The 15816-nt window shown below is 32.5% G+C and overlaps 1 protein-coding gene across 4 annotated transcripts in view; it reads right to left on the reverse strand.

Moving 5' to 3' along the window:
* Positions 1 to 5050: 5050 nt before the first annotated feature.
* The window catches only part of LOC145332742 (C2 domain-containing protein 5), a 50946-nt gene continuing 40180 nt past the window's right edge, over positions 5051 to 15816 (reverse strand). Inside the window, exons 22-35 of one of the 4 annotated variants that reach the window (XM_080177788.1) lie at positions 13959 to 14117; positions 13503 to 13556; positions 12467 to 12562; positions 11885 to 11971; positions 11581 to 11684; positions 11048 to 11135; positions 10042 to 10128; positions 9647 to 9735; positions 8972 to 9055; positions 8602 to 8671; positions 7897 to 7941; positions 6992 to 7070; positions 6022 to 6089; positions 5051 to 5400 (exon numbers count right to left, since the gene is read on the reverse strand). In XM_080177788.1, coding sequence (XP_080033914.1) covers positions 5335 to 5400; positions 6022 to 6089; positions 6992 to 7070; positions 7897 to 7941; positions 8602 to 8671; positions 8972 to 9055; positions 9647 to 9735; positions 10042 to 10128; positions 11048 to 11135; positions 11581 to 11684; positions 11885 to 11971; positions 12467 to 12562; positions 13503 to 13556; positions 13959 to 14117 — 1176 coding nt within the window. In that variant the 3' untranslated portion in view covers positions 5051 to 5334. Of the gene's footprint in view, positions 5401 to 6021; positions 6090 to 6991; positions 7071 to 7896; positions 7942 to 8601; positions 8672 to 8971; positions 9056 to 9646; positions 9736 to 10041; positions 10129 to 10258; positions 10319 to 10357; positions 10414 to 11047; positions 11136 to 11580; positions 11685 to 11884; positions 11972 to 12466; positions 12563 to 13502; positions 13557 to 13958; positions 14118 to 15816 lie in introns of those variants that run through there. The other 3 variants (XM_080177791.1, XM_080177790.1, XM_080177789.1) reach the window with 3 other exon arrangements.

Raw genomic sequence — 15816 nt, forward strand, 5'->3', positions numbered from 1 at the left:
CAATAAAAAAAACATGGATGACAACATACATGAGTAGCGAAGCTCAAAAGTTATTTATAGACATCTGGAAAAAAATTAACTTAAAATCAGTGAGCAATTAAAATTCATTTTTGGGGGGAGAAGGTAGTTTTTTTTCTAAAGTCAATTTCTCTTGGGAGGGTGGATGGTGACACTCTTCCCCAAAATAGTTATAAAACTTCCAAAAACCTATGAGATGCTATCCTGTTAAGGAGAACCATATCGGTTCCGTGGTTAGCGAGATTCTTTGGTACAAACAAACAGACATCCTGTTATTATGTACAAAGTATATCCTATTATAAGGACCAGCGACTACGCCTTTAGAGGCCTCTAGAGGAACTTGATTAGGGGGGGGGGGGGAGTTGAATTAAAACCCATTTTTTTTATTTAAAAATAAAAAGTTAAAAACAAGGATGACAACATCCTTTAGTAGCGAAGCTCAAAAGTTATGAATGGAAATCTGGGAACTATATAAACTATAGAGTAGTGTCGTAAAAAATAATCATTTAACTTATTTAAATAAATCACAAAACCTTTTAAAAATATATAATAACGTGAAAATCTAGAAATAAATTCAGCCCCCCAACCAATAAGCAAATCTCAATGAAATTTAGTGGAAGTATTAAGAATGAAAACTAATACAATCCCTGAAAATTACAACCGTCTATCAGGAATATGAGTAGAGAAAATCACAAAAACCTATACATCTAGGAATCGATCTAGCACTGCAACAAATAGACAAACCTTAAAGAAACTTTTTGAAAATATGTAGAATGTGAATTTATTTATTCCCTGAAAATTTCAGCCGTCTATCTTGAATAGAAGTCGAGAAAACCATGAAAAAAAGAAAATCTAGGAATAGATCTTCTAGCACCCCAACCAAAAGGCAAATCTCAATGAAAATATGTAGAATGTGAACTTATTCAATCAAAAAATTTTTTATTGAGGGAGGGGGAAGTAGACCACCCCCATTTCTGATTTCAATTTAAAAAGAAAGAGAAAATAGGGGAAGGGTGGTGATTTTTTTCTAAGAGTAATTTCTCTTGGGAGTGTGGTTGTACCCTCTCCCAGGACCTATGAGAAGCTACCCTGTAAAGGAGAACCATATCGGTTTAGCGGTTAGCGAGAACCTTCGGTACAAATAAACTGACAGAGAGACATACATCCTGTTATTACGTACTAAGTATATTCTATTAAATAAAGTAGTAAGTTTTTTGTCTGATGCTTAAGATTTTCATAACTACTTCATACAGTTACCGAGATGGTTTTAGGCTATTTTTCTACCATTTTGAATACAGGTTCTTGAAGGGATATGGAAGGACAGAGAAAATAGCCTACAACCTCACAATGATCATGTCGGTTCAGCAGTTAGCGAGATTCTTCGTTACAGAAAAAAAGGATTTAAATTATAGGATAAATATATAATAGGATATAGGGTTATTTTGTCTATTGCTAAAGATCTCAGAAAATACTAGTCTTTGATACAAAGTAAATCAGTGCCTGTCTGTCTAAAGCTTAAGATCTTGGTAACCACTGAACAGATTGGGTTCTAATCATCAGGGAATATATCTACTGGTCCTGTGGTAGTTTTAGGCTATTTTCTTAGAGTGTGGGGAAACCCACCCTCCAAAAAAAATCAACCACCCTTTAATTTATTTTTATAAACTAATGCAAATCAGCGGGGTGGGGGAACCCCCACCGCACCCTGGGGCAAAGCCTAAATGAAAAAAATAATCACAATCTATTTTTATATTTTTTTTTGGACAAATTTCCAACAAACGATTCTATAAAAGAGGGGACGAAGCCTCTAGAGGCTAATCCTAGTAGAAAGTAAAAAGCTTTAAGTGTCCCTCCCCCAAAGAAAAAAAAGAAAAAAACCATCACAGGACTATTAGGTATATTCCATGAAGAGTAGAGCCCAATAGGTTCAGTGGTTACTGAGATATTAAGCTTCTGATATACAGACGGACAAGCAGACGGAGAGACATCATTCTACACTGTATTATAGATAATATACTATTTTTGTAATACTTTTTGTACAAATACAAATAAATATACAAATACTTTTATACTTATATTTGATCTTATTCTTTAAAAACTGAAGATACCAAAAAATAAGACTTCTTAATCCTAAACTGAGCACCATATGATATCTCGGAAAATTTACCCAAGTATATAAAGAATTTGAAAAAAATTATCGTAAAATATATTAAAGGGGTAGTTGCATGAAATGCATTTAAACTTGAATTTAGTCAACTGCATATCTCTTTCTGTTCAATAGTTTAAACTAAATCTATAGGACATATATTTCAAATCCATTAATTTAAACTGTAAGTTTTAATAACGTATATGCATAATTTACCTACATATTTTTGTTCTATGAAAATTTAAGATAATATTAAATTTAATTAATATAATACACCTATAGTTTTTGTTAAAATTTACGTACAAAACATACAAATTACTTTTCTGCTAATATTTGATTCTTATTATTTTTTAAAAAAACGTAAAACGTACAAAAATACAAATTTCAAAATACGTTACGTACACATATCAAAATAACGTCCAGAACGTACACAGATTCGATGCGTAACGTACAAAACGTACAAAACGTACACTCTGGCCAGTCTGAAAATGGCCAATTGTATTTTTTGTTCTGGCAACACTATTGTCTTCCCTTTTTTACCCCCTCTTTACCCCCTCTATACCCCCTTCCCATTTTTATACTCAATTCATAAGTTAAGACGTTGCCTGTACAATATAATATGATATTTTAATATAATTCCTTTTATTGTAGTTTATATACTATATTGTAAACTTTTTTTTTTCAATTTTGCTTACAATGGATTCGTAATAATTTTCTGATTCTAAAGGTATATATGAACCCATATTTTTTTACTTGTGAAATGATAAAATTGAGTTCAAAGTTTTTATTCTCATTGGTTTAAAAAAATCGATTTTTTCAATAATTACCTGACAGAATTGAAAAAGTAAGGTGTCAAATTAAAGATCTTACTATTTTTGTTCATAATGGCCATTTTCTTTCTTTTTTTTGTTGCATTTTAGTACCTTAAAATCGACTTAATTTTTTTTTTTTTAAACTTAAATTACTTAAAAAATAAGAGGTCTACAAAAAAACCGATTGCATATCTGAATTCTATGAAAAATTTTACATCTACTACTTACTAAAAGGACCGGCTAGCTATAAAAAAAAAAGTTGATACAACTTCTTTTGAAAGAATTGCAATGCTCATGTTAAAAACTTTGAAATTAAACTACGTGGCCTAGAAACAAAATTAAAAGATTATTTTTGTCATAAATTTAGGTTTCCAGTAACTAATTATATTTTTACAATAAAAATACCCATTTTTATAGTCAAAATCATTAAAAAAAATTAAGTTTTACTTGCGTTGTACCGAATGTACTATAGCCAATCAGAAGGCTGAATCAGCTTAACAACCAATCACAGCTAAGCTTGTATTAGTTTACCCCTTTGTTTCCGCTATGATTTTCGTTTAAAAATGCAATTTAAATCGAATTTTTTTCATAGATTTTGACTATGAAATGTGGTGTTTTTATTGTAAAAATGTAATCAGTTACAGGCAATCTAAGTTTCTGACAAAGATAAGGTTATAATTTTATGTCTAGGCAACGTAATTTAATATTGTTTTTTCTTTTATGAGCATTGGAAATCTTTCAAAAATTCCATTGTACATAAAATGCTAAATTGAAATGCCTAGAACTTTTTTGTTATTGAAGCTGAAGGCTTTAAATTTGGGGTATTGGGTCTTCTTGTGGCAGTCTTTCAGCAGTTAAAGCGTGTTATTTCTTGCAGGCGTCCTTTAACCCCTAGAGGGTTTTTCCCTTTAAACGTTTGTCCCTTTAAGTAATTTTTTCTTTTAGGGTTTGTCCTCTAGAGGATTTTTGCTTTTAAGGATTTGTCTCCCAGAAGGTTTAGAGTAATTTTTCTTTAAGGGTTTGTCCCCTAGAAGATATTCCTTTGAGGGTTTGTCCCCTAGAGGATTTTTCCTTTGGGGGTTTGTACCATATAGGATTTTTCCTTTGAGGGTTTGTCCCATGGAGGATTTTACCTTTAAGGGTTTGTCCCCTGGAGGATTTTCCTTTGAGGGTGTGTTGCATTTGTAAGTTTGTCTCCCTAGTACATGTATCGATGGACTTTTCAAATCAAAGCTCTGTTTTACTGTTTATAAACCAGAATTTACGTTATTTTCCATAAATATTTTATTCAAAAATAAATCATATTAATATAAACATATATTTCAATATATAATAAATTCATATGAAACATATAATAATTGTTTAACTCTTACAAATATTAGCAACTTCATAATAACAATGACCAATCCATTCGATAGTAACGCAAATGTAACATCAAGTTTTTAAGACTAATTATATCCTATCAACTAAAGAACTATAGGTTTTTTTTTGTCTGAAGCTAAAGATCTCAGAAGTAACTATTGTTCTTAATTATTGTAAATTTTCATAAAAGTCATGGGATGGTTTTAGACTATTTTCATTACCTCCCTCGCCCTCCCATTGAGGCTAGGGGCAAAGCAACTAAAAAATTAAGATACATGCTAATCTTGATTAAAACAATTTGTTTGTATGTTATATGTTATCAGGCAAATTAATAGTAAGTTTTTAGTTGGCAAATGCATTTCCCTGAGGGAAAAAAATAGTTTAATGAGAAGTTACATGACCTACAGGCTACAGAAAATAGTATAAGTTTAGCTTCGCTACTATAATACAATTAAAATCTTTATTTAAAACCTACACAAATTGTTAAGTTTATTTCGACTAAAAAATATCTCTTTTACATAATACCTTATTGTATATTAAAATTGAAAGCTTGCAAAGTGTAATAAATTCAAAGAGCTCTTTTTTGGACCTTTCATTAATGTTATTTTAATCCAATAGGAAGTATACCTAAAGGTTTTTTTTATAAAAGCTTCGATCATAATATCAATTACCATTTTATGAGTAAATACTAAATATCTAAGATATTTTTTATGTATATTTTGGGCTTTTATACAATACATACCTAGGTAATACATTTAAAAAATAATTTTAAGCTTAAGCCTACACACCAGTAGGGAGGGATGGGACATTAGACTTTAAATTATACTGGTACCCATAGTTTCAATAAAATCCTTCTTCATACGTTGGCACAAAAAATTGGGTTTTTTATTTTCCAAACAAATTTTCTCCCAACTTTTTAACTATCTAACAAATTTAATCTACAAATTGGGAATTTTTTTTGTCCAACGTCTTATCCCTTAAAATCCCTGCTGATGACTATGCAGTCTGAGTAACATACGAAGCCAAAACACAATCTCCTCCAACATTCAACAAACACTGAGCCTGAAAAAAAAACATATTCTTCATACTTATAAAATCCAATTTGTAAATTTCAAAAGTTTATCTACAGAAAATTATCAACGAAAATGTCAGTGAAAATCAAAAGATTAAAAACTGTTTTGTTAAACCTGACGGGCCACAAACCTAAAATATTTCTTAACCATGGATGGATGGACAACTGTCTAAAAAATTTGATGAAAAATTATCTTTTGAGTTATTTACAATGAGTTAAAGAAATTCAATAACTTACCACATAGTTTAGAACAAGTTTAATTCTAATCCAAAAAGACATGTTTAATTTAAACTTGGTATATAACGCTATCAAAGGCATTTTTAAAGTCAAACTGTCTTTAAAGGGATTTTTAAATTAACTTTTGTGATAAAGGGAGGTGTAGGTTGCGCTAAAAATCCGTAAATGTTGTGAGTTTTAAGTTAAAAACAGAAGTAGAACGATAAAAATTTATGTTATTTTTACAAAAAAAAATTTTGTCTTTAGTTCTTTTCAATAAGAAATACACATATTTAGTGAATATTATCGTTCTACTACTATTTTTAAGCCTTAAAACTGACACCTTTACGGATTTTTAGCGCAACCTACACCTCCTTTATTAGTAGTAGTTTAACCTGATTTTTATGAGGCTGGTAGTTCAGCATACATTCAGACATAAAGAAGGATGTCACTGCATTCCCACCTGGATAGATTAATAGTATTAATATACAGACAATAGATATATATTATTACATGGATCTTACTTCAGATTTTTTGTTCTCTACTAAAGTGAAACTTGCAGCGGGCTAAAATAATAATTCCCCCTTCTACATCCTTTTTACTGTTTGGACGAACTGAACAATAAACGAGTTATATGTTAGCAAGCTAACTTAACGACAAATTTTCCGCTGTCATAATATCCACGTATTGTATAGTCTACATCCATTAAACAGACAGACAGATAGATAAATAGATAGATTAATAGGTAATATATTGTGAAGTCCCTAAGTATTACCTAGAGCAGTTAACTCTCGGCATTAGTGTAATTCGTAACATATCGGCATACTGTCGGGGAGGTATCGGGTTCGAGTCTGAAGTACACCGCGTCATACTAGAGACGTTAAAAACCGGTGGCTACTGCTGCTAGGCCAGGCGCATGATAAAAATAGTAAGAGTAGGGCGAGTGCATTGGCCCATAAACAGGCGCAACTCACTACAATGTACAGTTAGAACGTTGTGAAATCAAAGGTTGGTTGTCTATCGGACGAATGGACGCTTTACACCGCAATTATAAGACGCAAAGTATGTTTCAAGGTGATTGGAGAGTTCTAGAACCTAAAGCGACATCAAGCCCCTTAAGGTCATTACCTAGACATTAGAGTAAAACACTAGAGGGGAAAGGGGTTAAATAACTGTATGTCCCATACCACGGACCTTATGCCGACTCTCAATTGGGTCTTTGAAAATCAACTGATAGTGTAGGAAATATTAGCACAACCGATTAGCAGAAAACAATTTGCTAGCAGACGAGTAGGGTCCTTGATAAAGAGAGGTAGGTATTTATCTGCATATACATTGATATATTATATACTATAGATCTGTTACCTAGAGCGTGTGTGTGACTCCTCAAGATACCAAGAACCTCGGACATAAATCCTTGCACAAAAGTGGCCAGACCTCCGGTCTAAACAAGGTTTTATTTGTCAATAACAGGGTTTCGGATCCGCATTGATTTTATGCGGATCCGGATCCTCAAAATTTGGTCAGTGCGGATCCGGATCCGGATCCGGATCCGGATCCGGATCCTACTGGATCCGGATCCGGATCTTTGACAATAAAAATAAAATCACCAAATTTTTCAAAAAAATTTATTCTTCAATTCGAAGTCAAAAATACTTTTAATTTTCAAGTCTGAACCTAAACCTTAAAGATTGGCTCTCATCAAGAGAATGTCTGAGATTTTATATAAATTTAGGTAGATTTTTCCATTTTTTCCGCATTTTTTGGAGTCTAAGGATCCGGATCCGGATCCGCATTTTTTTTGCGGATCCGGATCCGGATCCTTGGACTCAAAATATGCGGATCCTTGCGGATCCGGATCCGGATCCGGATCCGGATCCGAAACCCTGGTCAATAATCATTATATAAATGTCATTTTTTTTAGCCAGAAAATGAACAATAACTAGAACAAATATTAATAAAATCCTATTATAAAAAAATAGCTAAGGTATTAAATCTGTAGCTTTGTTTTTTAGTATTTCAGGGCGTTATGGCTTAAATTCAGTGATCTAAGAGAATAAGACAATTGCCTATAAGTTAATGTACAACCTTAATGATGATACACAAAATTACTCCTTCTGTAGATTAGGTACAATTTGCGGTTAAAACGTTGGGACACTCAACTTAATGAACCTACCAATCGAAAATCAATAAAAAGTCCCTAAAGTTGTTAAGCCAACGAATATGAAAAATTTATTAGAAAACCTTGGAAACTTTACTGAAAAAGTTACCTCTCTGACACTCATTGTTTCTCTGATGAAGAAAAAATTCAGGTGTCCTAATTTTATTTTTCATTAGGTACCTATTACTATTTTTCCTCATAGAATTAACATCAGGAATCTTAAGGGATAAGACAATGAACAATAATTTGATGTGCATTCCCTCTCCATATAGAAATGTAACAGGTTCTCTGTCTGTCTGTATTTTAGGGTCGGGTCCCACCAATCTCAGCTCAGCCGTTTAGCCGTTTTTTTTGCTAGTTTAGGGCAAATCTGTCATAAATTACGTAGGAATCAACTTTTTGAAACATATTTTTTCTTAAAATCATATGAAATGAAACAACAAAACATTTTTAGATTTCTAGTACCAGCAACTACCGGCTAGAACCGATTGGAAACGTTTTGGAGCAGCAAATAGTATTATGTGGAGATAGGTTTCGTGATGATTTGCCTTGAAAATAGCCAAAAAATGGCTAAACGGCTGAGCCGCCAGCAGTTAGCCGTTACTTTTCCAACTTTTTGTTGGGTTTAGTGAAAATAGACCTACCAAGGATTACTCAAGCAAAATTTCAGATCGAAATTCGAATTGTAAGTGCCATTTATACATTGATTACGAGATGGTTGCATTACCGCCCCCCCCCCCTTTTATTGAAACTAATATTATGAAAATCCGTGGATATTAAATTACAATTGAGCCAGAAAAAATAATGAAAAAATTCCTAAATGATGATCAATGTTAGCGCCAGGTACAAAGGGGAGAGGAGTCACATTTATACCATAAACTTCCCTGAAACGTAAATAAAACATAAAAATACAAGGACAATGTTGTCCAATAATAGGATAGTTATTGGAGTTAAAATAAGGTTAGTTTTAGTGAAAAATTAAGCCTTTTTATAGGAAAATAAGAACTATAAAAAGGTTCAACTCAACTTTACGGCAAATGCGCGAAAAAAATGATTCCCTTTTAAAAGTTTGACAAACGATACTTAACATTTTATGAAATACTTTATTGGAACCACTGTTTTAGAGGTCTTCAAGACCTTACAGATAGGATTGTACTTGCTGTAAAATTCCAAAAAAATACTACCTTGAATATGAGAGGAAGTATTGAGGAATTTTGATGGGTTTTAATCCCTTCTTTCCGATATCGCCATCATAACCGTTTTCAATACTAAATAAAAAAATCAAGCTCTCAGATTATAAAAACTACTGAGGTGGATTTTTGAAAAAAATTAGGGTGGCTGCTCGCTGGTGAAGCAAAATTATTTTTGTGAAAAATCCTCCAAAACTGCATAAAAATCTACAAAAATTAAATAAAATCAAAAAAGGGTTACCTAGGTACCTATTAAAATAAGATTTTTTATTTTGGGAGATTTTTTATCTGATTTTTTACAAAAACAATTTTGCCTTACCAGTGTGACTGAGCAGCGATCATAATATTTAAAAAGAATCCACCTCGTGTACGTTTTACTTTTAACGATTATCCATATACTAAGGTAACAGGATGTCAATCTGTCTGTAGCAAACCACTAAATTATCGATATTGTTCTCAATTTCATAGAAGCTTTATCTAATTTTCCTTTACTAAACGTTTATGACAATATTGAAGGAATGTACCTCCAACCCACCAAGAAAAATCAAAACCGACCATTTCCCCCCTCAAAAAAATTATACCTATTTATCTTTAAAACAAAAATAGAAACGAAATGAGCTCCTAAAGGCCTCTAGGGGCTAGCTGCTAGTGCTTAAGTAACATGATTACCTGATATTTAGTTCCTGAGTAACCCCTTCAAGATTAAACAAAAGATCTTGATCTGATGGCTTTTTGAGAGTTGTTAGCTCAATAGGCAGCTAAAAAAAAGAAAATGCATGTTTATGTTTAAATATAGCAGAAGAAAGGGTATCTTTTAATTGATAGATATAATATAACTAATTGATTCAATTTCCGAATAATGTGAAACAAATTTTGAAAGGAAAAATAACTTCTTTTTTAGATTATTTTTAATGCAGTTTAGTAGACAAACATATGGAGACCATCAATTTGGAAGTCCCCAAAGCCATAGAAATGACGAGAAAGCATAGACATTTTTTTCGAATTGGTGAAAGAAGTGAACACTAAATGCATTTTTTTCAAAAAGGCATAAGAAATGTAAATACCTGAGGTTGTTTGGGTTGTGAAAGCTTGATGGCAGTTCCAGATAAACAAAAATGGATTGTTCCCTCTTCATCCAACCATACTCCCCACTATATACAAGGATAGATAGATAGATAGATATATAGATAGCAGGTCCAGATAAACAAAAATGGATTGTACCCTCCTCATCCAGCCATACTCCCCACTATATACAAGGATAGATAGATAGATAGATATATAGATAGCAGGTCCAGATAATCAAAAATGGATTGTACCCTCTTCATCCAGCCATACACCCCACTATATACAAGGATAGATAGATAGATAGATATATAGATAGCAGGTCCAGATAATCAAAAATGGATTGTACCCTCCTCATCCAGCCATACTCCCCACTATATACATTTACAAGGATACAATTCAGATAGAGAGAGGACTATGGGTTGTTTATTCTACTAATCACAAAGTTTTATAATAACGTTTTCTTATTCGTTGGCTTAACAGCCTTGGGGACTTTTGATTGGTTAGTTTATTACGTTGAGTGTTAAAACGTTTCAACCATCAACATTAGTCTACAGAAGGGGTAATTATGATTTATGTGTATAATCATTGGGGATGAATATCAATTTATCGGCCATTGTCTTATCCCTTCAGATCCCTGGATACAATTATATTGCAGAAAGATAGATATACTTAATAAATATATGCTAAATCATACAACCAAGGATCTAAAGGTATAAGATAATAGCTGAAAAATTACCCCTTCTGTAGCTCAAAATTAATGGTTGAAACTTTAGATACTAAACTTAATGAAATAACCAATCAAAATTCAATTTAAGTCCCTGAAGTAGTTGAGCCTAGGTTTGTGTATTATCATTAGAAAACTACAATAATTTATCGGCCATTATCTTATCCCTTTAGATTCCTAGCCGAGAGGCTGCAATAGAATGAAAATAATTAAAATAAGCTGGGAAAGGGAGAGGGTTAGCAAGGCACGATTTGGAAAGCCTACAAACTTTTAAATTGTACCTGAAGACTGGAAATCAGACAAGGTCTTAATCTTCTAAGTTTAAAACAGGTAGATTTTACCAGATTCTGGGCAGCCATTGACAGGTCTCTGAAAATACAAAATTTCCTTAATTTTTTAAAAGAATGAAACTCTTGAAAATAAATCAAAAATTTAGTAATACTCTTACATGTTTTCATATATATAATACAAAGTTAGAACAAAGTCCACCCGTCTGTCTGTTTGAAATTTAAGATCTCAAAATTCCGCTGACCAGATTTGGCTCTACTCTTTCAGGGATATAGCTATGCAGTGGTTTTAAGCAATTTTGTTGGGGGGGGGGGGAGGACATCCACTCCCCCCCCCCAGAAAAAAATAAAAAATAAAATACCAACTACATTTTTTGGTAAATAGACCATAACAAATAAGGTAGAGGCTAGGGGAGAGGATATCTTAATGGCAGAATATCTCGAAATTGTAGGTAATAAAAAAAAGCACATAATGTTGGAAGATTTAATTGTATTCTATTTTTCTGAGCATAAAAAAGACCTTTTACCTTGTAGTATATATTTGCTTTCCCTTGGCCACTTGTGTGAATGTTTGACATTGTTCCACAACTTGAGAACTATCTATTCCAATGGGAGTTTTTACTGATATCACCTACAACAATAAATGTACCTATTTAGTATATATATACCTAGATCCACTGTTGGGGACCTTTTTCGTCTTCAAGTAAGTTCACTGCTTTCTGCTCTTTTAAAGCGACTTGGCTGCGTTAATATTTCCAACGCCATTGGCTGATACTGAAAGATTAAAAGACTGCGAGAGTCAACGGGGTAGAGAAAATACAAAAAAATTACCTGGACACCCTCCGGAGGTTTGAGGTCAAGCAGTCCTTCAATAATATTAGCATCCTCAGTATCATCTACCTCCAGTACACATATATCCTAGATAGATAGATAGATAGTCCTTCAATAATATTAGCATCCTCAGTATCATCTACCTCCAGTACACATATATCCTAGATAGATAGATAGATAGTCCTTCAATAATATTAGCATCCTCAGTATCATCTACCTCCAGTACACATATATCCTAAATAGATAGATAGATAGATGGATGGATGGATGGATAGAAAGATAGATTATATAGATGGATAGATAGATAGTCCTTCAATAATATTATCATATCAGTATCATCTACCTCCAGTACACATATATCCTAGATAGATAGATAGATAGATAGTTAGATAGATAGATAGATTAATAGATAGATAGATAGTTAGATAGATAGATAGGTAGGTAGATAGTCCTTCAATAATATTAGCATCCTCCAGTAGATTATTAATCTAATTAATTAATGAGGTCCATTTTAGCAACATACATTAACGACAAATTTTCCCCTGTCAATATATCCACGTATTCTATAACCATTAACCATACCTTATTGCCAGTGGAGAGTTCCATATCATTGCCAGCCTCATCTATTTCTGGGAAGAATTCATCCTTGTCAGGAATTGATACTATGTCATAATACTCCTAAATATACAAATATTGGATAAAAATTATATTAAAGTGCCTAACCTAACCTAATGTTAATTTGGATCTACTGCAGTTCACGGTAAAATACTGCTGGTAAGCAATATTTCCAAAAATCTATGAATTTTAAAGGCTGCTAGCTGCCAAACGGCTGAACGTACAGATCATGCCCGCACACTGTTTTAGGTGGCATAAGAAGGCCTACAAATTATCTGGAATAGCCATAAATCAATAACGCATAATTATCTCGCAGTGCAGAGAAATGCGCGAAAAAGACCTATTTTACGCGTTTTTTCTTCAGTGAAGCTTTCCCTGTGCATAATTGGATCTTGGCTATTCCAAATTATTTGTAGGCCTTCTTTTGCCGCATAAAATGGTGTGCGGGTATGATCTGTACGTTCAGCCGTTTTGCAGCTAGCAGCCTTTAAAATTCATAGTTATTTTTGAAATATTGCTTACCAGCAATATTTTACCGTGAACTGCAGTAGATCCGTTAATTTTAACGTAAGACAAGATTAATTTTCATAATAATATAGCTAAGCATTTTTTTAAAAGTTGGATATTCATATGAAACCTTTTTGTGAGGCGGAATCATAGACAGAATGAAAAACACTCTTTTTGCAGCCACTATTTCAAAAACACAAGACAATTAAATAATAGATGAAATTATAAAAAAAATAGTTTATACCAATTAAACCCTTGCCCTTATATTATTGAAAAAGGATGGATGCATGGTGACAAATTGGAATTTACCAGGAAAAGTATTACAGAAATAGTTATGTATCGCATTATAGATTTAGATAGTTTTCCTTGGATATTAAATAGTTTTTTTTCTATATCACGATACGATACATGATTTTTTAGTAAGTCTCAGATGCCGGTACTTATCTAGTGAATATTAATCTGATTCGGAGCTGTACTAAAAAGCTTTTAACTTTACCTTATTTGATTGTATCTTTTCTGTTAATTTCTTCTGAACTTTGGCTATTTCATCCTTGAAATAAAACACAATTGTTGTAACGGAAAATTAATAAATAATTTATAGGTAGAGTAGCTACAAGTAACAATAAGTTATGGTTTCCACCAAAGTGACTAGTCGAACATAGAACCCCCACCCCCCTTTTATTTTGATATAAAATGAAAATAAGAGTGGAGTATTTTCTTTGTTACCCCCCACCTCCATCACTGTGAATTTTAGTTTTAAAAAGAAAGATATCTATTTTCTTTGTGCAATTTCCTCCTCAAACTAGCTATTAACATAGCTAGGACCTATGAAAAGCTAAATTGTAAATGAGAACCTTATATTATAGGTTTAGCAGTTAGCGTGATCCTTCGGTACAAACAGACAGACAAGATCAGATATCCAGGCTGTTACTTTTATGTAAGGTAAATTTACCTGATCTGTGAATAAATGTGAGCTGACTGTGATTTTCGGAACAACCGGCGGCGGCAAAGCGGCCAGATACACGGCTGTACCCGTAGCCAACGCAACTATCTGTCTATCACTCAAGGCTAGTTCTACTTGGAGGCCAAAGATGGCGTTCATACCGTTCATCTTAAAAAATGATAAGAATTTTAAAAAATCAAGATAATAAAAAGGTGATTCTATCAGGGAGGGAGGGGACATTGGAAGTTTTTTAATTACAATCACCTAGTAGTTGGCTTCAATACATTGGAAACTATAAATAATTCTTGAACAAATCTTAACTGTTCAAACTTCTCCACCAATAATCGTATTCCATAGAAGGGTTCATTTCGACTTTCACGATCGTATTTGATCATTAGGTAATTCAAAAGTTTAAAATGTTTACTGTCATATTTATATTTATAAGGGTAAGTCAACCTTCTCAAGGACAATTACACCCCCCCCCCCCCCCCCATTGCCCTACTTCCTTCAAAAGATTTTAAGGGGTAGTTGCACGAAGTGCATTTAAACTTGAATTTCATGAACTCTGCATTTTCATCTGTTTAATAGTTTAAACTACATCTATAGGACAGGTAGTTTTTAAAATATCAAGACTTAAAAATACTAGGTATTTTTTTTGAATATATGCAACATAAATGACCGTCCTATTTTCACAAAAACAGCATGATGAATATTTTAGTGGTGGGTAATTGATTATTTTTTATTGTAATACAAAATTATATATGTTAGATGATATACTTGTAACTTTTGATTTAAATAATTTTTCTGGAATGCACTTCATGCAACTATCCCTTTAATAATAATCTTAACAAAAATTAAATATGGGATACTGAATATCTTCCTCTCAGAGATGGGTTTTTGAAAGATGAATGCCGGTTTTTTTTAATTCGCGAACTTTAAACAGAGTATACAACTATTTATTTTATTATTTCGCTTTTGTTGGTACGGCCTTCGTAGAAGAAAAACAAATTATCTTTAATCCATTTTTTCTGCATATTAATTAATGCATTGTTTTAGAGCTGTATTAGACATTGTACAAATGGCTAAAATAATAATTTTAAAATTTTGAATTCTTAAGTTGTATACTTATAATAATAATAATAATAATAATAATAATAATAGAACTTTTATTCAATAACTCTTCAATCCTGTTATGAGTAAATCACATAGACAATTAATTATTATATTGAAATTACATGTTAATATTTATCATATATCGATAATAATTATATGTTTTTATTATTACTGGTAAACATAATTGCGGATTTTGATAAACTAGGTGATTTCTCTTGGCGGCCCAGGTGTGGCTGAGCCTACTTCAGGCTGGACTGTGGTTGGTGTCGGTACCACTTTCGCCGGCCGGTAACCGCCAAATAAATGCGGATCAGAAAGTTATCCGCCTGTGGTTCCACCGCTTTACCATCTGCGAGCTCGCCTTCACTTCAGCTTTGCCTGCACCTCCTTCTCCATTCCCTCCATATGTCAACCTTTACAGCAATGTTAGTACGTGACCGGTCAACGAATTGACCGGCTAGCGATTAGACAGATAGAGAAATCCTGCGCTGATATGGGAATATGAACCTAATCGTGACATATAAACATTCCGTGTGACTTAATATAGTAAGAAAGAAAAAAAGTAAAAGAAAATGGATTTGAGAAAAAAGAAGTTTTTTAAGTTAAGAAATTAAGAAAAGTAGGAATATTAATTAAAATAGGAATATTAAATAAAATATGAGAATCTCAGCAGGTTTCTAGATGCGCTCCCCTGTTAAAGTAATCTATTAAGTTGATGTTGAAGAAAAGTGAAAGATTGTTAAAATTAAAAGTT

This window comes from Acartia tonsa, chromosome 11 (genome assembly GCF_053477335.1).
Source record: "Acartia tonsa isolate MP-2025a chromosome 11, ASM5347733v1, whole genome shotgun sequence".
Lineage (NCBI taxonomy): Eukaryota > Metazoa > Arthropoda > Copepoda > Calanoida > Acartiidae > Acartia > Acartia tonsa.